This window comes from Oryzias melastigma, linkage group LG15, assembly GCF_002922805.2.
Source record: "Oryzias melastigma strain HK-1 linkage group LG15, ASM292280v2, whole genome shotgun sequence".
Classification (NCBI taxonomy): domain Eukaryota; kingdom Metazoa; phylum Chordata; class Actinopteri; order Beloniformes; family Adrianichthyidae; genus Oryzias; species Oryzias melastigma.
In genome coordinates this window covers 13,635,473-13,659,670 of record NC_050526.1, presented here as the reverse complement: position 1 = coordinate 13,659,670, position 24,198 = coordinate 13,635,473, and the positions used below count along the sequence as shown (strand labels likewise).

General features: G+C 36.6%; 1 protein-coding gene across 5 annotated transcripts in view; it reads left to right on the top strand.

Moving 5' to 3' along the window:
* Positions 1–24,198, top strand: part of LOC112161512 (stromal membrane-associated protein 1) — an 85,534-nt gene that overhangs the window by 5,488 nt on the left and 55,848 nt on the right. For all 5 annotated transcript variants that reach the window (XM_024296691.2, XM_024296690.2, XM_024296688.2 and 2 more), the window contains exons 2-4: positions 6,576–6,709; positions 8,137–8,222; positions 15,050–15,125. In XM_024296691.2, the coding sequence (XP_024152459.1) occupies positions 6,576–6,709; positions 8,137–8,222; positions 15,050–15,125 (296 nt within the window). The remainder of the gene's footprint in view (positions 1–6,575; positions 6,710–8,136; positions 8,223–15,049; positions 15,126–24,198) is intronic.

The following is a 24,198-nucleotide window of genomic DNA, read 5'->3' as shown; positions in this document are numbered from 1 at the left end:
ACCCATAGGTGGGTTTTTAATGAGATACTGCCACTTTGCAGAAACTATGTCTGAGAAAACAACACCAAGTTTTTTTTAATTGTAGCTAAAAACAGCATCAAAGATAATCAGAGTGAGTCTTTAATCAAAAACGTTATTTTCAACTAGCAGGATGTCAGAAACTATAACATCAGTGTTGATTGCATTTAAATACAGTTGCAGTGTAAACAGATGGAGAGGAGTAAAGAGGATCATATCTGTGATTGAACAGTAGGGGGCAGTAAAGCAGCACCTCAGCCTTCTTTGCAGGAGGCACATTCAAGGTCGAGCTGAACCTTCCTGGAGCATCCTGCTCATTGGTAACAAAGAGTGCATGGTGTGGGGGGTGAAGTGCTACAGACCTAAATAGGCTTGTGTGGGGTGGTGTGAAGTGGCACAACGGGTTTCAGCTCAGAGAATGGAGGTTTGAGGGCTTTTTGGTGGGACTGAATTGGAGGCTCTGCTTGTAAGCGTCCTCTTTCTGCCTCTTTCAGTGTTTTGGAGCTCTCCCTCCTGCATCATATCTCCCTGCATGTTCATCTGTTTACTCTGCAGTAATCCTGTTCTCACACTCTCATATCAGACTTGTGAAATCAAATTCCTGACGTTAGTAATTTTATTAAAATGAAACACTCCAATGGTGTCTTCATGTTAGAGAGAGGATTGTTTTTCTATCAACTATGGGTTTGAGAAAATCTGCAAACTTGTTTATTTTCAAACAATAAAATACAATTAAAGCTTTTATATTTCAGTCTCTTTATGCTTTTTTTTTAATTAATTAATTAATTTGACTAATTTCTCTGGGGAAAGTGGATGTTTCTGCAACTTTTTGTAAAGCTATTGATCTACAGACCAGAATCAGTCTGTACCAGACTGTCCTCCCCTCTCAGCTGAAAGGTGTCAGATGGGCCTGGATGTCACTGCCAATATCCTGAACTGATCCCATTCAGAATCGCTTTTAATTACAATTTAATCTGATTTAATTTAAAGGAATTAATCAAGTAATGTGAAACTCTTGAATGTTTTTCTTATAGTATTTTATTTATCTATGAACAATAAAATAAGTGATCATACTTTTCTAAAAATTTAAAATGAAGTAGAATAGACATTTAGGGCTGGTGGGTTGCCTGACAGCAAAAAGGCCCAGGTTCAAATCCCAGCTGGTACCTTTCTGAGGGGTTTTCTGGGGTACTCCAGCTTCCTCCCACAGCCCCAAAACATGCGTCATAGGTTAATTGGCGTCTCTAAATAGTCCCCAAGTGTTCATGTGAATTTGTTTTTGCAGAAAAAATTAGCAACCTGTTCTGGGTGTACCCCACCTTCACCCAACTGTAGCTGGGATAAGCTCCAGCAACACCATTTAGGATCCAATGAGTTTTGAAAATGGTGAGATAAAGAAATAGATTTTTCTCTGTATGATAAACTTGAAACTAATCAAACTGTAAATATCACAACATGCATTTATTTTTTGTCTTGGGTAGTTAAAGATGTTTAAGGGTTAGTGTTGGACTGTGGAATTCTCAGTGTAAAAGTTGATTTAAATAAAAATAAATGATACAATGGTTTTAGCTGCATGTTAAAAAGGAAGCAAAAAAAAAAAAAAGAAAGCAACTAGAAATATGACTAACATCAAACTCTGTCATTATGGGATTCCAGAAAAGTCATTTCTGTTTTTTTTTAACAATCGTTTAAGGAAAAAATGCCCAATGCGACAGATGATGCCTTTATTTATTTATTCTGTATTCATTTTTCACACGTGCCACATTCCTGCTTCGAACTGGACATACATCTGGAAAACAAAATGTAAAACTGAACTGACTGACTAAACATCTAATATTAGAGACTGCATGTATTGATTTAAAGAGGACAACAAAGCCCCTGCTGAGTGTTTGTAGAGAAGGTCTATGCTCCCTCCTTTCTGCCCTACTTTGATCTCTGCTCAATCAATCTACTTTATTTATACAGCCCTTTTCATGGAAACATTTACAACACAAAGAGCTTCTCATGCTCCAAGAGCAAAAAAAAAATAAAAAATCCAAAAAAACACGGTTTAAAACAGAGGGATAATTAATGAAGATAATTTAGTAAAGAAATAAATATGTTGAATATAATTTAGTATGAAAAATGCAAAGGAAAAAAATGAGACTTGTAAATAAATATATTACTAAAATCTATGAGACCCTGTTACTTGAGCTACGAGCTTTGGAAAAAAAAGAACAAGCCTTATATAGAGGCATAGCAGTGGATACATAATTCCTGACACCATTAAAATACGTCTAAGATCTAAAACTTTGAAACAACTTATCTGCCAATAAATAAATAAATAAATCACCTCCTCCGCCCACAACTTTTAATGAACAGGAAATTAAGCAAAATGCGTAAAAAGTAATTGTTGACATCAGACTTTACAGAGTTCCCTCGCTGTATTTCGCTTCATCTTTTGTGGTCTCAGAGTTTTACAGTGTAATTTCTTAGGTTAAAAGACATTTCTTAAAAAAAAAAAAAAACTTTCTTTTAAAACCTAATTTCTTAGTGTCTTGAGGAGTTCTTCCTTGCCGGGAGGGAGTGTCCAAGGGCAGGGATGACCAGTTTAATTTAGTCTGTTTGGTTTAGCAATTAGTTATTGTTTATGTTTTATGACGACCTTCTGCTTCTGTCAAATCATGAAGCCCAATGAAACAATTGTTTATGTGATATTGAGATATATAAATAAAATTGAATTGAATTAATTTAACATGCTTTTTTATTTACTTTAACACCCCACTGTCCTCTGGGTTCTCATTGGCTGCTGACCATGACAGTCGATCTCCTGTACAGAATGCATTCAGTTTCCCAAATTTACATTAAATCTTTGATCGCCATCAGATCTTTGTTTAAATCCTATGATACTGAACATTATTAGGAGTTTAAACGAGAACAGTGTTAAAATGTGAATGTTTGAGAAAATTGACTAAAGTTTATAGAGAGGAGCTTTACATCCATCTGTAATCTTACTTCGCAGGTTGTTTTTATAACCCAACTCCCTTTATAAACGAGAGAACACTGTATGACTTTGTTTTTGGTAAGAAATCTGACTTTTTAGCACAATTGTTGATGAGGAATAGTTCCAGTGGTTTTTGGTGGAGCTGCAATACTTGTTACTAGTTGGATTATTTTTCATTTGGGTACCGGAAGGTCAAGGCTCGGGTACAACACTCACAACACTGGCTCTAGTGGTTAGAAGAACAGGAGGGTTGTGCTGTTCTGGGTCAGCTTAAAGTAGAACAGTTGGCCTTGCTCAGACTCAAAGGGTCCAGTTGAGCTGTAGGGGTATAAAATACCAACAAATGAAGACTTTGGTGGATTCTGAGTCCACATTATTGGGCAGATTGTAACTTTTTAGCTTTACTTTTACCTCACATTGAACTTTTTTTTTCAGAAATTCTGTAAAAACTTAAATTAAGGTAAAAAAAAGACAAAATGGAGAAGAAAAAAAAGGTGAAAACCAAAATGGCCAAAACATTAAAAAAGGAATTAATATAAAAGAGGAAAAACGGTAAATAACAGGAAAAGAAGAGGTTCTAAAAATAAACACAAAACGTCAATTTTCTCTATCATGTCCGTCATCTTCTGCCTCATATTCTTGTGTATTTTCTTTGAGCGCTTCAGTTTCCCCACCAGGCCAAAAACCATTATTGAGGTATTGATTTGTTGAAATCATTTTATTTTTTACCTTTTTCTTCAACCTGTAGAAGGTTTTTGTTATACGTCTCTGTGATTTCTATATTTGGTTTTACTTCCTGATCTTTTTAACCTCCTCATTTGATTTCTGCTTCAGACGTGTGGTATCTTAAATTCTACTTTTGACTCTTTAATCCTCAGTAGAACATCTCTGCGTTCAACCTGGACTACCAGCTCCTTGATCAGGCTCAGGCTGGTGTTTTGCTGTGTCGAGTCTTGACCTGGTTTTTGTCCCAATTGAGTCTTTAGCCTGCTCCCAAATCTGAACAAACTAATTTTGACGGAACTGGAATAAATTGAAATATTGAAAGTCAAGACTCTGTCTGGGCTGTACAGTGATGTGGTGGTTAGCATCCATATCTCACTGTGAGAAGACCCTGGGCCGAACCCCAGCTGGGTTGATAATCACTTGTTCTTTATCCTAATGACCCAGTTCATATTTGTGTTTTGACAATCAGGCATTCATCTTTACATGCTCATATTGTTTTTATCATCACACACCTGAAAGCTCAAAGTTATGACTTCATATTCCTGTATTTTAATGGCTAAACTCATAAAAAAAATTCCAGAGTAAAAATTTCTTAGAGGAAATAATAATGATGTCACACTTGGAGAAATTAGTTTATTTTAGCTTTATGTTACCCAAAAGACACTTGCTGGTCACAAATGTGCTTCAAAAAGATCATCTGAGGACAGTCCAAAGTAAAGTCCAACAGACACTGATAAATTTCCAGCAAAGCCCAGATTACAATAGTTGAGCTGCTTGATTTAGGCTTAAATCATCCATGATTCCTCTTTAGGGCATCTATCGCATTAGTGCCACTGCATTAACACACTGATGCTTTTAACTGAGACCAGAAATCCATTGCCTTGTATGCTGAATGCAGCCTGGACTTATAGAAGCTGAGCCTTTGCTCTTTTTCTCTCTTTCTAAAGCCTCTTTAAATCCCTCAGGTGACTGATATTGACAGATAGTGGGATTTGTGTTTTTGACGGGTTATAGCGTACATAACACTGATGGACTGCAGTCGCCAACCCATTAAAATGGTTTTACTCATATTTTGTGCCATCTTTGATCTCTCTCAGGGGGACTTATCTAGTTTATTTTGTGCTCCTTTTACATAAAAATGTACAGAATGACACAGAAATATCAAATGTCATGTTTAGGAAGTGTCAGTTTCTACTTGCCAGATTAAAAAAACATTTTTTTTTGTTTGTTTTATGAAGGAAATCTTGGTTGGTCTTGTTATAATTTGGGGCAGAATCAAATAAAGAGCATTTTCTATGTACAGTAGTCATTCATAGTCATTCAGAGACACCAATGAGAGCATTGGAACAACATTAAAACCACTAAAACATTAATGTAGGAGAATTTAAAAATGTAAGGCCAAAACAGAATTCTTCCCCTATCCCTACAGCTTCTCCCTGTCCATACATTTAGCCCTCCAAATAGTTATGGAAAAATGGCGTCTCCAAATTCGAGTGTTGCTTCCACTCGATGACATCATTAATGGTCGGTTATTATTAGGTTTTTTATTTTTCAAAGGCTTTGTTCAATTTCTCTTTATTACTACTGCCTGGACTATTCTTTACTTGGAAAATAATCTCACATCACCTTCTAAAATTTCCTTTGGTGGAAAATTATTGAACATAATTAGTTTTATTCTGCTGAGCTGCTTTTTAAATACACATAGCTGTTTGGGTGGACCTGGCTTCAGATAACATCACGGCTCTGATAAAAGTCCTAAACGATGCTGTTCTGAAAAACCGCCTCAGGACAAACAACAGTTCTCCTGCTGCTTGATCTGATGCAGCCTTTAATGCGGCAAACCATCAAATCCTCCTGGACTGACCAGAGGAATGCTGCTTCAAACCATTCACGGAAGGCTGGGGCTTTGTTGTTCTCAGCGGTGACCATGATTCTGAGCTGATCACCCTGGCGGGGAGTGATCCCAGCATTTGATTTTCTTGTTATTGAACGTTCACTTGTTGCCTCAGGGCCGATTCAAACACAACGTTCACATTTATTTAACCAAATGACTTCAGTCTGTGAGACTAACCCACAGGAAAAACAACATATTTTAACAAAAGAGGAACATAAAAGTCAAAACTAATGAACCAAGTGGACTTCTAAAGTTCAGACAAAACCAGTTAGTAAAGTTTTAATTTAATGTCACCTTCTATTTCTTATAAAATGAGGACTTTGTGAAGGATGCCCATCTATGAAAACTGTTACTAACAGGAGACAAAAAGCAAAAGTCATTCCTAGTGTGATGAGTCCATAAAACTTTGGATTTCTTGGCTTGTTTTAGCTCAGCTGATATTTAAGTTTGTGTCCTGTTTGTGCAACATTAGTTATTGTAATTATGAGTAAATATTTACCTGACTCGACCTGCAATGGCTAAAGATAAACTAAAAAAAAATGTTTACGGGGAGGTTTCTGAATTCAGATTCAAATTTTTGCCCAAACCTGTGAAACAAAAATGATTCATGAACTAATTTTGAGGTTTACTGATATGTTGGATTTCTGCTACACTATTTCCTTGTGATTTTCAGTTAAACGTCGAGTTCACCTTCCTCTTTCTCGATACATTTTTTGTTTAAATTCTAAATATAAACTTCTAATGGAGGGAAAATGTTTAGCACAACTGTTTTTAAATAATGCAATTAATTAAAATTGGTTTTTGAAAGACAAAAGTGGAGCTGTAGAGATTATGACTAATTTTATCTTTTTAAAAATGAAAGGGATAAATTCAAAATCCTGTTCTGTATCTGTTCTGGTAAAGAAACAGGGAGTTTCATAATAAAATTAAAATATTTCTCTTGTTTACTTTAAGGTCCTCGGTGGGCATCATGGAACCTGGGCGTGTTCATGTGTATCCGCTGCGCTGGGATCCACCGGAACCTGGGAGTCCACATCTCCAGAGTCAAATCTGTCAATCTGGATCAGTGGACACCCGATCAGATCCAGGTATGGTGCTCAAACACAGCCATGGATCATCAGGTTCAGACCTGTGTTTTGTATTGTAGGCTTGCATAATCTATCCTTAGCAACGTCCTGTCTGTTTATGGGGATTCAAATTATTCACATTCAAGCATAAATTGTTGGATCATCATCACAAAATGTCAATTCATCCATCTGTCCAACTGCTAGCCAATTGAAATAGTCTTTCCAGCCAACCTGAGTTTTCTCAAGTTGGCTTTTTTAGAAGCATCTAAAGAAAGATTCTCCCTAGATCTCTATTTCATCATCACCCCCTTGAAGGATGACATAAAACGTACCATTATTGTGTGTATGGTAAGTCTATTGTTACGTTTTTAATGTAAATTACATGCATTTGTTTGTTATATATATATTTTGAATAAAATAATTGCTTCAACAAAAAATAACAAATCCTGAATGGAACAACACACTTTAGTGTTACCAAAATACATTTGGTAAACTAGTTGAGATTTATTTAGGGGCTTTTGTTTACCATGAAACTTTAGCTTAAAGATGTTTTGCAAAAATAAAGTAAAAAAAAAACACACCACATGGGACAAAAAATTAGGTTGTTAATCTTACTTAATCTATTTCCTGTTCCTGTTTTTATTTATTTATTTTGTATCAAACATGAGAAACACAAGAAATGTCCCACACCAACATGCACTAGGATGACGATGTGTCACAAAAAGTAGAAAAATCTGGAAAACACATTTCCATGAGTTTGATAGAGTCAGTATTTATCAGCTTTACTGGTTCCTGCTCATTAAGATGTGTAAACATGGACATGGCTGGAATGTTGCGAGGAATAACTATAATTAGCTTCTGTGTAGCCGGGCTTTGTGTGTCACTTGCATGCCACATTGATTGCATTCCGTCCACTAAATCGTGTGTGAGCATCTGTCAAACTCGCACCTGAATCTGAATAATTTATGCCGCCATCCAGCTGTTAATAAATGCGTCTGCTCGATGCGTGTGCGCCGCAGTGGAAGGGTGTGAGCGTGTGTGTCTTTACCCGACAGTGGTCATCCATCAGCGGCGTGTGAGCAGAAGGAGGTTCAGTCTGAATCTTAATCACTGTTTTCAATGACTAATTCATTCTGGATGGCTGATTATTCCACATCCATCTCCCACACTTCTCCTGTCATCCCCCCATCCATCACCCTTCTCTTAATTTAGTTTTGACCCATATGGTGAGTGTGCCTCAGACTTCAACAGTGTACAAAATTATTACAAAGTTGGATGCATAAAACAATCTTGCTGAGTATCAAGTGGGTTCTTTGAGGGCTATTACAATATTTCTTCTAATTTGTTTTTCTGTACAAGTTTTTAATAAAAAAAAAAAAAAATTAAAATTGGAAAATAAAAATAACTTAATTGTATTTATTTTTTTCCTTTACTTCATCTTTCTGCAGAGTATGGTGGATATGGGCAACACCAGAGCCAAACATCTGTATGAAGCCCACCTACCAGAGAACTTCAGACGACCTCAGACTGATCAGTATCCTTCTCTTGTTGTTTATTTGTGTTTTTAATTATCAACTGGACCTACAAAGGTGAAGAGGATCCATAAATCTGACATCTGAACTTATCAAAGACCCAGGTTTGCATGTCCTTTGGTTCTCCGTGTTTTTAATTTGTTGTTTTATATTGTGGACGTTTTTCTCAATTTAAACTGCTGGAAGGATACGCCAATAGACCCTTTTCACGTGACGTCACACATCGCTGGTCATGTGCAGAGTCTCTTCCGGTTTATATGGTTTAGAACTGCAAAACTGACAGCTGAATGCGTTTAAAGCAATTTTATGTTTAAAAAAAAAAAAAAAAAAAAAAAAGGTAACCTAACCAGTTTTAATCAAAATGTGTACAATGTTTATTTTAGAAATGTCCTACCTGGTTGTATTTGTTTTTTCCTCTTAGATCGTTCACAAATCAGAGTACAAATGTCAGAAATCCTGCCTGCAGTCAGAATGCAGCAGCTCAGCTTCTTCCCTAAATTTCCACATAATGTTATAAAATATGTCCACCCAGAGATTATTTTTTTTTTTTTTTGGTCACTCTTATTTTGAAAGTTGAAAATACGCTGTGTTAAACCTTTCCTGTTTTTACAATTATCCCCTAAAATATCCCGTCGAACAACAAATACATTTATCCTGGGAAGCGATTACAATGTGTATCGGCAATCTAAGACAGGAAATGAAAATACAGTTCACCAGGACTTTCATAAAATAAATATTTTACATTTTTCTGTTGAAATTGGTAAGGTTACCTTTTATTGTTTTTGTAAAATTGTGTTGAACAACGTTCAGATGTCAGCTTTGTTGTTCTAAATCTGAACATTGGAAGTAACTATTCGCATTTTCGGCTCTGTCGCCATTTTGTCTGACGTCGGCGTGAAAAGGATCTATTGAGAAAGTCTCTTTTAATGGGCACTGAGCATGCCTATGTTCAGCTGGGCTTTACAAAGAAAGAAGCAAATACTCCAAGCAAACGAACTCAAGTTGGACCAAAAAGTCCAAAGGAAAAAGTGCAGAGTCACTGGCTCCTAACTGATGCTACAAAGTTTTTTTTTTCCTACTAATATGTCCACAATACAGTGCTTGTTTACAAACACAGCAGTTCCTCCTTTTGTATGTTTATCATAGTCTGTAACCGTTCTGTCTTTGAAATAGTTAAAACAATGTGGGAGGAAAAACTCTGGAGTCTGGATCATTTAGTTAATTATCCTGTTTTGGTGAAAGATATTGATATATTCCTGCGCATTACTTTTAGTCTTGCTCTGCAATGCTTATGGCTTTACTAACCTGGCAGAGATTTAGTGTCTTCTGACAGAAAACTTGAAAATTAAAAAATGCAAAAACAGCAATATTCGGACACAGAAACGCACACACACACACAGTAGACTTGCAAGAATTTTTGAAACCTTTTGACATTTCTGTTTTAGTACTTTGTGATAGAAGTGAATTTTCTTTCATTGAGATAGCATGCTTTCCATCCTCAGACTATTTTAAGAAAGCACTAAAAGCTTTTCCTTTCAGGTTGTGCAGTTACAGGCTTAGGATGCGAGGGCAGGTCCCGTGACGCCTGGACACATTTTTGCCTTCTGCTTTCTGCACCCTTGTGTATGTTTCCATTTTACTGCAGCTCTCGGCTTTGTATTTTTTAATTATTTCTAAGGGTTTCTTAGGAAATATAATAGTTGTTTGTCACTTAAAAGGCCGAGGTTGGTAAATACATTTTACCCACACTGAAAAAAGTGAACCATTGTATCAGTTAACAAAAGTTCTTTAGTGTGTTACATTTAAAAGTATTAGTTTTCATCAAATTAAAAACATTGAGTTGATGGTTTATTCATCTCAAAAATATAATTTGATGAAAAACAATATTTTTAAATTTAACAAATTACAGAACTATTGTTAATTGATCCAGTGTTTTTTTTTTCAGTGTTGGTAAAATTCATTTCCCAAGGAAACGCCATGTATATTACCCAACCTCTGCCTTTTCAGTGGCAAACAACTATTATATTTCCTAGGAAATCGTTTTGGATTTTCTTTTTTTAATTAGAACCCTAGTTAAATAAAATAATTTGAAATTTGTTATTGATTTCTCACAAGAATATAATAGTGATGCATTAATGATGAAATCTAAAGAATTGTCATTCAGATACACTGAGGCAAATAAGAATTTAAACACCCTGGGATTTTGCACGTTCTCCCACTTAGAAATCATGGAATGATCTGAAATTTTTATTCCAGGTGCATGTCCATTGTGAGAGATGTAATCTAAAAAAATCTGGAAATCAATTAAATCAATGTGCAATATTTGGTACACAAGCCTTTGTTTATTATTACACAGATGAAATGTTTTGGGAGTTTTTCACCAGCTTTACTCTCACTGCAGGAGGGATTTTTGGCCCACTCCTCCACACAGATCTCCTCTAGATCAGTCAGGTTTGTGGGCTGTCCCTGAGAAATACAAGAGTCTCAGCTCCCTCCAAAATGTTCTATTGTGTTTAGACTGGCAAGGCCACTCCAGAACCTTGATATGCTTCTTATGGAGCCACTCGTTGGTGAAAATGTCAGACCCTTTCATGATTCATAAGTGGGGGAAAGAATTTAATCAATCACTGGTGTTCAAACACTTATTTGCCTCTCTGTATAAAACATTTTAGAAATGATTGACTTACAATTTATTAATAAAACCTTTATACTACACTCTTTTGTAGTTTGTAGAATTATGTTCTGAGTGTAATCACAAAATAAGTGCTTATTTAAGAAGTCCCTAACCTGGATTTCTCATTGTTAGCACATTGGCTAGAGCTGTTATCTAGAAAGTTGTCCAGTCATGCATGTATACCTCCAACTGTTGTACAGTCTGTACAGGAAGTCTTTAATCAGTTATTTTAATGATACTCCCTCATATATAACCAGTCTCTATCAAATCACTTGGAGTTAGGAATAATACCAAGTTTGACCCCGAAACACAGCAGAGCAAAAAGTGACGGTGCAAGAACGATCATTAATGAGTATTTATGCTTTCAAGGGTCTGCTTTCACACTGCAGAGCCCACAGAAACAAGATTTTACAAGGACACAAACAGTTCTGCTCCAGTCCAAAAGGCTACCTACACTCAAGATAACTCGCTGCAATAGCTAAATATGTTCAGTGTCTTGATATTTTACAAGATTTTAGTTCTTTTTTTTTTTTTTCTCCATCTGTTTTCAGTCCTCAGAGTGTCTTGAATTCTTTACAAATTACTTTCAAATCAAAAAGTCTAAACAGTATCAGACTTCTTTGTGGCCGGTTGTGACCTATAAAATCAAATTTTGACATACTAAAGGCTAAAATTAAATCATTAATCTGCTGTGCAAATGTTGTGTGACACATATCTAAACTCCTGGCAAATTAATATAGCATAGTAGACATTTCTGTGTAGCCAATTCAGTATGAATCCACTTCAAGATGAGTTTATCTTTGATTATTCAACATCAAATCAATTGTCACTTTGCAACTGCAATATATATTTAACAAACCTATAGGCATACACACTCACTGGTCACTTTATTAGGAACAGCTGTCCAACTGCTCGTTGATGCAAAATTCTAATCAGCCAATCACAAGGCAGCAAAACAAAGTATTTAGTTATGTAAACACACGTCAACCGGAATCAGTTTTCTATTTATGTAAAATCTTTTTTTTTTTGACTAAAGAAAACTTTTTAAATATAATAATTCATATTTTTAATAATAACATTTAGCTTTTGTTTGTTTTACATAACAAGGTGACAGTTTATCATAACTTAAAAACTATTTAGTTGTAAATTTGACAAATAAATCAAACTTTTTGAAAATAATAATTAGGAAAATGTAATCAAATGGTGAACTGGTGCATTAAAATCAAATTAACTTTGATGTATTTACAAAGTAAATAAAGTAAATCTTGTTTGTGTCAGACTCCATTGGACTCCATTTGTGCTGCACTTCCTTGTCCGTGAAGCAGTCCTTTTTTAGCCCACAGCGGTGTGCTTTTATCCCCTCACTCCCACAACACCAATACAACCACCATCTTCTCCTGTCCTTGAGCTACAGCTGCCCTTGAAACAGACAAATTACAGTATCAGATGTAACCCATTTTCATTATCTAACCTCACTGGCACAGCTCTAATCATTTCCTGCTCCAAATAACATGCTTTCCATGTGGGTAGGATTCCAAACATTTACTCAGAACTCCTCCAGCTGTGTCCATGCCTGCAGAATGATGCCACTATCCAGTTCCAATATCCACAACCCTTTTTTTGTGACACAAGTCTGGAGAGTGGCACTGTTGATGCAGTGCCATAAGTTGAATATGTAATGGCCCCCTGTGCCATCTTGTATCTGGTGGGTCTTTTTGCAGGTGGTCATCATTCAGCGGGCCTTTCAGAGTCCATTAGTCATTCAGACAGAAGCGCCGCTGGCTGAAAGCAGCAGTTAACAGACCCAAGATTAGGAGAAGCTCCGCCTAACTGTGTGTGTTTCTGTTTGTATTTCTGAGCTAATGCACAACATTTCAGACCTGCTACGTGCTGTGGTTATATATGGAAATGATAAACTGCAGATATTTACCTGCTCCAGTTGGTGTTTACAAGCGTTGCATCTTTGCGTGTGTTCTTTTTTATGTTCATAATGATAGAAAACGTGTTTCAAGAAGATGATTTGTTCTTAGTGTTATGAATTGAATATACAATTTCCTCCATTTATGTTTTACGGCTTCCATAAATGTTCATGTCTTGATACTGGGAATATTGTGTTGATTTGTCAGATAAAACTACAGTCAATATTATGTCTGTGCCTCAATTTCATACATTCAAGCATAACTAATTTTCTCTAAAAATAGGTTTACTTGTTGATCATAAACCAGACCATTCAAGAACCTGCTTTATGACTCTACCAGTAGGGATGTAATGATTCAGTCAAGCCACAATTTGATTCAATTCACAGTTTTAAAGTCACAATTTTAATTTTTTTTTTTCAAAACAATGAATTAAAGGTATTTTAAGGACAAATATGTTTTCTTTTTGCCTCTTACATCCAACTGTCTGTGTTCCTACTAACAGAAAGGATTCAATACAATTATACATGATACTGAAATCCTTTCATACTCTGTTCCAATTGTGCTCCATGTGACGGACCACTCCTCACCCTCGTCCGCTCAGCCGCTGAGCACGCACCGAATGTTCAACCTGGTTCAACATCTTCACACATAATTGCAGCAAATGACAAATCAGGAGCCTGAATTTGGGAGCAGTGAGTGGGTAGTGTCCGCTGCAAGTTACGGAGGTGCCAAATATGATCACAAAAAAGAAAATAATCATTGCGGTTTGTGCCCAGTAGAATTAAAATGACACCCAGACAGACATTAAAGGAACAGAGTTGTGAAAACAAAAAAGCCTGGAGCAAGATTTGGGGGATTTACTCTGCTTTGACTTTTTGCTCCAAAATGCTCCCTATTATAGGTGGCGGAAGAGCGCTAATGAACAGTAAAAATACAATAGAAGAAGATTCTCCTCCCTGCTGATACCTATGTGACCGCACTGCTCCGGTGTGGATACATACATACTCATTACCTCAAGCATGTTAGTACTGTACCCCTGTCTTCATGAAAGACAAACGGTTGGATATCATTCATTATATCCACATGTCTTGAAGTTGAGTCATGGCATCTGGACTTAAAATTTTCTTTCTTAAAATGTTTCTCCACTTATCCAAGTAGTTTTATCAGTCTGGGTTAGTGGATGAGTACTGAAACGTTTCAAGGAAGACAATTTTTCTTGAAAAACATTTCAAAAGCGTCACAAACAAACAAAGATCTTAATGGATCCTGGCATCTAGGAGTAACAAGCACCTGCTATATCTGGCATTTATTGGAGACCGTCAGTTAGAGACCAGCCACAATTGAAAGATATACGATACTATATCTGTAAGACCATGAAGTCCAAATGACATTGACATTAGCCTGCCAAAATATTGTATTTGTTGTCTCAAAGCTATGGTCAGGAGAGCCATGGACGGATTTTATCTCCCTTTTGTGGTCAGCAGTGAGCCGCTCTGAGAGTCTCTTAGTCTATTTGTTGCAGTTTATGGCTTCTCTCTCCATCAATAAAGCGGCTGTCTTTATTCTGCTCAGTCCTTTGACAACATGCTTGTATGTCTCAGTTTGCCTCACATTTATTCCTCATTGTCTCTCGTACTGTGATGAGATGCATCCCATCAGCTTTGCTGCTTTGACAGTAATAAATAAGCTCTGTCTGTAAAATGCATCTTGTGCATCCTGCCTCTTCCGTCCTGTCGTGTTACTCCGTTCATCTGAGTGGTCATCATGCTCCAATCTTTCGAGGTCTATTTGATCTGACAGAAGCAATGGTGCTAAAATGGGAAGATAAGAGGGCCTGGATTAGTGTGGATGTCTTGTTTGATTGTGTCGGGAGTGTTTTGAAGAGTGAGAGTCTGAGTGTCAGAGCATTGGCTTTAATATGCTGTTTGGCATTGTGACAGTTGTTATCGTAGAATGAAGACCATAATGCCTTAGAGAAAAAAACATTTTTAGTTTTAAACAACTTGATCATGGATGTACAACTGTTTAATTACTTCTTTTTGTCTGTCATAGTGACTCTTAATCTTTTTTTTATGTGATATATTGATGTGTCATTGTTTTCCACTTTCTTCATTGTTACCTTTTGGTTTAAGTTCAAGATTTGTGTGAATTAGTATTGAATTTATTCTTAAGTGTGATTATGAAGTCATAGTCACCTCACTGTTGGTCAGACTGAGTCCTTAACTCACACCTTAAGAGCAGTGGAGGTCTTCATCCGGGACAAATACGAGAGGAAGAAATACTATAACAAGGAAGCTGCGGCCGCAGCTCCAGTAAGTATCACCAGCTGCAGCTGCTTTTCTTTTCTTGACAGCAAATGTTCAGTTGTTCTGTGTACATAGAGTGATAGATACATTTAAAATCACAAACCAAATGGGCCCAACTCATTTATAACAGAGAAATCGGTTTCGTTCTATAGACTTATTTCTCATTCTTATGGAAACTCCAATGCTTTATTAAACAGACTTTTTTTTTTTTTGCGAAGTCACATATTGGATTTTTTCCCGCTCATTCAGCTTTATTCTTATGCTTTCATCTGACATTTCTCAAGGGACTATTTTATTGTATTTTTAAACCAGTTTCAACCTTCAACAATAATCAGGAATAGCCCATAATGAACAGGAAAGTAGCCAGTGTCGAAAGAAAACCAGCGATGGTCTTCAGATAAGGAAGATGGATTTTCTTTTATAAGCAGATCTAGATCTTTAGAAAGGGAAAAAAAAGACCAATTGTTTTTTTAACAGTATCATAGCTGCTTGCAAAGATTTAAAATGAAAGCCACAATTGTTATTGTATTTTGTTTTAGAGGTTAATAGAAGATAAGAACCTTCAGTTAACGATGTTGGACTCTTGTGTGCATCATCAATAGGCTAAAATGAGGTTCTTGTCAAATTTGGCAATCTTTCCTATACTTTGGAATGACTCCCAGTGCAGACTGAACCTTTCTTTTCATTTATCGAGACTTTTTTTGCTGTTACTCAGCACTTCTGGCCTCTAATCTGTCACAGTAAGGATATTTTCTGAGCACAAAATGTGCATGAAAGCAGTGAAATCCATTTCAACTCGTATTAAAGGCGTAAAGAGGACTTGGGAGTGATGCCAGGACTTGGCAAACACATTTAAGGAATAACCGTTTTGAGGAATTTTTATTACAGCTTTTAAAACATGGCTTTGGTGTTTTTAGTTTATGTTGCATCTACAAAATGAAGCCTTTTTTAAACATAAAATGGGACAATATTTGTAGGTGTGGATGGGTTCCAGCACATATTCTTTCCCTCAATTAAAAATGGGGGTTTCTGTTCGGTCTACCTTGGTATTACCAGACTATGTAAACTAATGATCCTGTATCTATTTGTGCTAATCTTTGCGTTGTGGAACTGTCATGGCTGCTTTTAAAAAAATGTCTTTTATTTTGGTCTTTTGCCAGTAAATGTTCGTCATTTGGTTCTCCATTGTGGAGCTCACAACACCAAATATAATTTAGACCAGGATTTGGTAAGCAAGTTTGTGACCAAACCTGGTCTTGAATTGCATCTCGGGGATCCATTGTGGTGCCCGCTGATCCACAGTCTGTCAATAATTATACAAAGACTAAATAATTATTATTTAATTTTTACTATTATCACAACAGCATTATTGGGGTTTACTTCAAGCCTTGGTGAATACCGTATTATTTTGACCCTGTGTCCCTCTTTGTCTAATGCAACATTTACACTGAAAGAGATTCAGGCGTCAAAATTATGTCTACTGTGTTTGTTTTAAAACATGTCAAATTTGCTGCTCGATGCTTGTCCTAAAATGTGTTTATAAACTTAACACCCTAGACGCGTGTGGAGGAGCTATCGCCAACAGTTTCTAGCCTCATTACTACATGAAAGCATTGACTGTATATCTGTATACTGTACCTCATTTACAATACATGTTTCAGAGATATGAGCTTTATTTATTGTGAAGAACTCTATAAAAGCATTGGCAATTCCGTCTCCATGTCTGGATTCATGAGGTCATTCAGAGACTCTCATTATGGTGAGCTGCATCTGAATGACTGCTGCTTTCAGTGGTACTTCTGTCTTTTTATGACCCAGTTTGATGACTAGTTGTCCCCCAGTAGTCAGTGGAGGAAAAAAATTAAAATAGGAATAAAATTAGAGGATCTTATTATTATCTCCGTACAAATAAAAAATAATCATAAAGTTCTGGGGGTAAATCAAATTCTCCTTGATGTTTGTTATGTACTCCATCAGCTGACCATATCATCAACACGTCATGTCCCTGATTGGTTGATGTCTTTGCCAAAAGTCAGTAAATTGAACTCTAAAGGCATTGTTGTGCGATGCCTGAAACACGCTGCAAAGCTGAAATGCAACGCTGAAACATGCCGTAATGCCACAACGCTCTGCCTCCAGGACCTCCGATCTGAACATTGACGTAACACAGTCTGTTCTAAATTTGAAACTGGACTCCCCTGACGCACAAATCAAATCCAACGTGAACATGGCATCAGTCTTTTCTTTGAGTTACATATGCAATAAATCTTTTTCTGTATCTTTTAAAAGAGGAAAATGCTCCCTCCTAAAGAGATCCAAATATATAGTAGCAGCATGTCTGACAGTTATTTTTCCTCTACTCTGTGAACAATTAAACTGCTAGTATTACCAGTTCTTTGGTTTTAGATTTTTTTTTGCAGGCTTGTTGGGTGTATTTTAGCTACTCCACTTTAAACTATCTAAATGTCAAATGTATTCATTGTTGCTTTGTTCAAGCAGATATGGGAAAGGTTGAGTCGACTTCTCCAAATTCCCAGATCTCCTTATTTTGTTACTTTTTGCATCTCTCCTGTGCTGTATTTTGACCTCTGATGTGAACCAACATTGTTAGGAGAAAAGCGGAGGACAAAGAGAGATGATTTATTTCTTTTTGAGACACAGTGTGTTGAGAACTTGCTGAGTATTGTTATTTATTTAGTTGATTTCACCCAACAGCAGCTCATGTTTAAAAAGTAACTTGGTGAAAATCCAGAAATGTTTTCTGGTGTTAATAAGGATTTGGATCATGCCGTTGATCAGCCGGCTGCACCCCCACAGGAATCGCTTAGAAGTAGAGTGTCATTCACTGCTATTTCGCTGCAACTGGAGTCAAACAAATCGAGAACTTTACCTTCTGCCTCAGTTCCCTCTTATATAGTGCCTGCATACTGCAGCTGCTGTACCTATCCCCCTGTCAATCTGTCAGTCTCACACTCCATCCTTCACTCACTCGTGATCAAGACCCCAAGATATTTAAACTCCACTCGAGACAAAAGGTCTCAGAAAGAGCAAACCACTTTTTTCAGTTAAGAACCATGACCTTCGAGTTCTTATTCTTGACACTTCACACTCAACTTCAAACCACCCAAGTGCACATTGAAGGTTTGATGAAGCCAGAAAAACATCTGTAGAAAACAAATGGAATCCTGCTGTACCCCATACCAGACTATTTCAAGAATTTTGAGGAGAACTGTAGACAAAGGACATCACTGCTGGAGTCTGGATGGCACCTTAGCAGGGAACCCTGGACCTAGTATTATTGAGTATTTTTTTCAAAAAACTGCAAGGGACATGAGTAAACACAAAGATTGAAGACTTTATGAATGTTAAAGTGGATTTGATGAATCTCAAATAGCACAAAATAGATTGTTTAAAAATGCTGAGTTGATGCAGATTTCAGCTCATGCTTTCCTGAGAATCTGAGATCCCTGTTTTTGTCTTTAAAACAAATGAAAATGTAACATCAACATTGTGTAAATATTTGGTTATGCTGAAATACACAACTCTATTCTGTACTATACTACACACTGAAAAAACAAACTTTTTGCATCAGGTAATTTATACTTAATTATTCCTCATAATTTTTACATAATAATTCAAATATTATGCAAACACATCGATTTTTCTTGTAAAGAAGTTAAGTTTACTTATTTTTTATAAGTAATCAGAAATTTGATTGTTTATTAGTAAAATGTACTTTTCAAATTGTTGTAATCACTTTTGGAGCATTCATTAAAATTATGTAAATTTTATTAGAGAAATGTATGTTTGCTCTATTTACTTAAGATTTGATAATAACCTTACTTGTGGACGTAAGCACATTTGACTAGATTGTTGTTGGTAGTTTTTATATTCATAAATGCAGTAAAATTTAATCAAGAATTGTTAGTGCAAATTGTTACAAGACTTTCTTAAGTAAATCTTATTAGTTTTTTTTTCAGTGCACTCTACCTCCACAGCTCTTGTAGAGCCTGCTCATTGTTCTTTCCCAATTGACTTAGTAGGTGCGTATCTGTCTGTGGGTGTCTGTATCACATCTTGTTTCAGAGTAAATTGAATCAACAATCCATCCATGTTCATCTGGCGCCTCCTCTGTGACGAGCCCACTGATTGGCCAAAAATGTCACAAGAGCAGCACGTTTGCCTTGAGGAAGACTTTCCCTATTTTCAGCTTTATGTGTTCTCGTTAGTCATCAGACTGTCCTGCCTGCTGTGTCCACAGCACTTACTGATGTTGTGCGTCTCTGCAGCCAGCTGTGGCACCTTAGTCAGCTCCTGTCCTCTGAACTACGACTCTCAACTCGATGTGAAGTCGATCAAGACGATGAAAGAGTGTTTAATAAATCTCTCGTAAAACAACATTCCTTTTTAGTTTAAGCAGAATTATACACGTTGCCCTGCAGGATTTTAAAGTAGCTAATGTTGAATAGATTATTGGAGAAGACAAAAGCATAAAACCATTTGTAAATGTGCAAAATCACCATTGATTTTCTGTACAATAGAAAACAAGCTAACAAAAAAAATTGTGAAATTGACTAAGACTTTTTTTGTTTACATTTACATACAATAATATTAAACTTTAATGTACTTGTTGACCGACACAATCTCACTCCCAACTCGTCATACTACCAACATGTCTCACACGTATGGTTTGATTCCCCTCTATGTCAATTTCTGACTTTGGGGGATGCCAAGTCAGCACATCAAAAAAAACGACGAGTATGCTCGGCTAGTGAATGTACATACATTTTTTTTTTATGCTCGATTGTGAATGTACATAAATAAGGTGAAAATTATTAACAACACAGTTTTGGTTAAACTTTTCAAATGGAAAAATGTGCTCAGAATGTTTGGTTTTTACCCACCACAACAGGTTGGTGCGCAGTAACTGTTTTCAACCTTTGTGTTAATGTCTTGATCTTCTCTCATAGAATCTACTAACCTACATAAGAGATGGCAAATAAAATGCTCTTGTTTCATACTCATCGAATATAGTGGGATATACCAGTTTAAAAAAAATCCATCCCATAAACCAAGCAATTATTAAGGCAGGAGAGGATCTAGAACTGCCTTCCTACAATTTTTGAAGGACATCAGTGCGCCACGGTAGTGTCAGTCACTGACGATATATTATTTAAGATATTCAAAAAAAATAGTATGTGTCCAAATTGCATCCAGGATACTGGATAGTGCCACACAATATAGTATTTTGAGGGCTAGAGAGCAGGAATTCGCTCATAGTCAAAGAGTTTAAGTAGATTCTTGATCCGCTGTCCTTTCTATTGTTTTCTAAAGCGGCTGGGAAAATTTCTTCTGCTTGTACCAGAGCTTTGTAATCCCATACAGAACACCATCGTAAATCTAAGAACACAAAGCCCCCCCATCTAAAACATGCTTTACACAACTGGATTCTGCCAAATAAAGGCAGCAGTAAATCCTGTATCTCTTTCACACCACAATGTCCTAACAGGCTAGTTTAAGTGTCACATAAATTTACAACAAAAGACCAGTAAGTATTCTAAAAAGGTTTATATTTAAAGAAAAAAAATACAGTGATTAAAAGAAATACGTGAATCATTCTCAAACTACAGTCTGGTTGGACAAGTACTTGTGTGAATGAAATAACTAACTGCCTCTTGCAGCTTTTTGATGTTCACTCAGAGAAAATAGAGCTGCTTTAGTTTGTCCTCACACAGAAAATTGATGTAAAATGGGGACTTTTATCTCTGATCCTTAAGGGGCCGATACACCCTTTGTGTTTTTCAGCCTTCCCTCCAATACCTACTGTTGATTATGTGAATCAGATTATCACCTGATCTGCTTCTGATTGATTTAACACTCCTCATCTAAGGAATGGGGAGAAAGGGAGGTAGTTGGGTGGGAGATCTGTAGTATGGGGGTTAGGCCGCCCCGGTGTAATGGTTTCTGTGTAGTTCATTGTGCCCACTGGTCACACCCCCACAAATCAGTGCAGCATCACTTATTTTTAGCAGCTCAGAGGCGTATCAGCATTGTACGCTTTCATTTCCACTCAGGAAACAAAGGCGAGAAAAGGCGCATCAGTTTCACCTTGAACATGATTGACGCAGTATTCGATAAGAACACTAGAGTCACAATAAATAACACTCCAAGAATCTAACTGCATCTCTCTGCCTCTGTGTTCATTGTTCTATAGACTGCAGGAGTTGCCCAGTAAACGTCCTTTGTAAACCATTAGCAGTCTGCCCAGCACATTTTGGAGAAGATGTTATTTGTCGTCTTCTCTGTTCCAGCAGCAGATAGTCTTGTTTTCTTTCTTCCTTCATCTCTTCATCCTCCCACACTATACACTATTCCTTATGTATTCCAACATGTGTCCTTTCCTGCACACTTCTTCCTACACTCCCCCCAGCCCCTCTTCTTCATCTTCATCATCTGCCTGCTCAGTGCTGTGTCGACATATAGTGCACCATCAAAGTCAGAAGAGGAAGTTTCAGCAAAAAAAGAACCCCAAAAGATATCAAGGAGCAGGATAGAAAAAAAAACTCTACTTTCACATCTCAGCTGTTTTTTTTTTCACTGCAGGAAAGAAGGACAAGCAGTTATTTGAGGTTTAACCAACTGAGGAGACAGAAAAATAAAAACTACCAGTGGAAATAAAATGTGTTCTCACAACATCTGACTGTTTTCCAATGGAGTTTCCAGCGTACAAAGCAGAGGAAGAAAAGGAGGAGGTGGGCTTGATGTTTGTCATGTAACCCACTTCAGTAACTGTTCCTCCATTTTAGCATTCAGACGCCAAAAGCTGATTCATCAACTTCATTTGCAGAAAAACACGACTGTTTTTGCAACTGTGAGGTTCAATAACCACACACACTTAGAAACCTGAGTCCATAAACCTGTGTAGATAGAAAAAAAAACAAATTATTACAAAATCTATTTTTTTAATGAGTTACACCCCAAACTGGTGAATCAAGAAATCTTAACTAAAAGTTGTTTAACCACATGAAGCAACTAAAAGACCTGAAAACAAACACACTTCATTGTACCCGTTGATAAAAATTGATGGCACTGACATACTTTAGGTTAAAAGGATCATAAGGAAAACCTTCCTGGAAGTGACCGACCAAGAAGACTCCATGCTAAGAAGGATCACTGCATCCAGTTCTCATATACTGTCAACAGTTAACACCAGACTTCGTGACTCAACTGTAAGAAGGACAGAAGAAACTTTTGGACCAAAATGGATCCATGGGAGAGTTCAAAGAGAAAGACTTCAGAGCAATACGTTCTAGAGTTCTAGAGTCAAACTAGCGCAGTATTTCGGAGAAAGACCATTGGAGCAGCTGTCAAACACGGTAGTGGTAGTTTAATGATTAGTAGCTCCCATTCGTTTTTTGCCATATTTAATGATATCATGAATCCCTTTTAGGAATTTCAGTAAAAGAAAGTGTATTCATCAGCATATAATCTTAAGTCCAGGAGGACTTGGGTTTGTGTTTAAAACTTGGGTTTTAAATATCCTAAAAGTGAACTATTTACTTCAAAGGGGATTCAGTTTCATTCAACTGTGTATTATAAACACATTTTAAATAGACTAAAGTTGTAGAAATAACTACAATCCAAACTCAACTTCCTGTCCTTATGCAACATCTGTTTCCATCCAGCTGCTCTGCTCACTGGCTGTTATCTTGTCAAATGTTGTGTTAAATGCCATCTGTTGTCTGTCTGCTTGCTGGAAAAAAAACAAAAATCTTCACTTTGTTGTTTTTCTATTAACAAACTACTAGTTTTTGTCCCCCTTAAACCAACGGAGGGGGGAACAACCGAACTATAAAAAAAACACATTAGACTTGTTTTCTGTTTACAAAGTCAGCCACACTTAAAACATCTTCATATCTAGATTGAATATTTTACCTTTTCATGTGTGGGGAAACTGGTGGATGACTCGGGTAAATAAATGATACTAGTAGATATTTTTAAAAGCGCAGAGCTGACCACTTAGAGCAAAGATTAAAATGATGATGGTGATGATTAGTCTGCTAAATGTCATGTTGTGAACATGCTGCAGAGAAATGTCAAATTATGATTCACAGAGCGTCTTAAAGACACATTTGAAAGATGAGCTTCCAGTTCAGCAAAGTAATTGACTTTAAAAATCCCTTCATCAAATGTGTTTTTGGTGCATTTTTATCCACAGGTAACCAAAACTGAGAGTGATGAGAGTTTAAGTCAAGCATAATGAATGTATACGTCTAAATCAGAATAGAGTTTTTAAGTTTTGTATTTGGGTAGATTTTTATTTTTTAGGAAATACAAAAATTATACCTCTTATATTAATTTTCATAATTAGTCATCCTGAAAACTAAAAACACACCAGAGACCCATGCCAGTCATAATTTGATCTATTCTTAAAGGGATCCCAGTGGTCTTTAAATTATGATTATGACATTTTCAGGACATGGCTTCTGCACAGTTGCATTAGTTCATTAGAAATTCACCTCTGAGTTTTGGCATAAAGCATCCCCACCCCCTCTTTCCCTTCCTGCTGCTGAGTCTGTGGCTCATCCAGCGTATTTTCTACTTAACAAATAAACTTTTTTCAGATGGCTTTTTTCTGTTAGTTTGCTCCTGATTCACATGATTTGAATGAAAAAATGCCCAGACATGTAATTTTGAGCTTAATGTTCTTTATGTGTCCTCTGTTATCAGTAAAAAATACCACAAGAACGAGTTAAAACACCAACAACAGGATTTTTATTGATGTGGGTCTTTAACGTATTTAACAAAAGAAACTTGCAAATGTCCAAGTATATTTTTATGTCATTTGGAGACCATAAATGCCTATTATTTGTGTTTTACTGATGATAAAGAATGTCTGACCTTTAGCAAGCAGCAGTGTTGCAAATACTGAGAGAAGCTTCAGAAATGAAACCTCAGAGAGCTGCTGATCTTTACCAAAGTGCCATGTTTTCCCCACCACCGTCATCTTCAGAAATCCATGGGTATTACACATAGAGCCCATTATCAATCTCAAAAAGTCTTATTTCCTTCAGGGGAG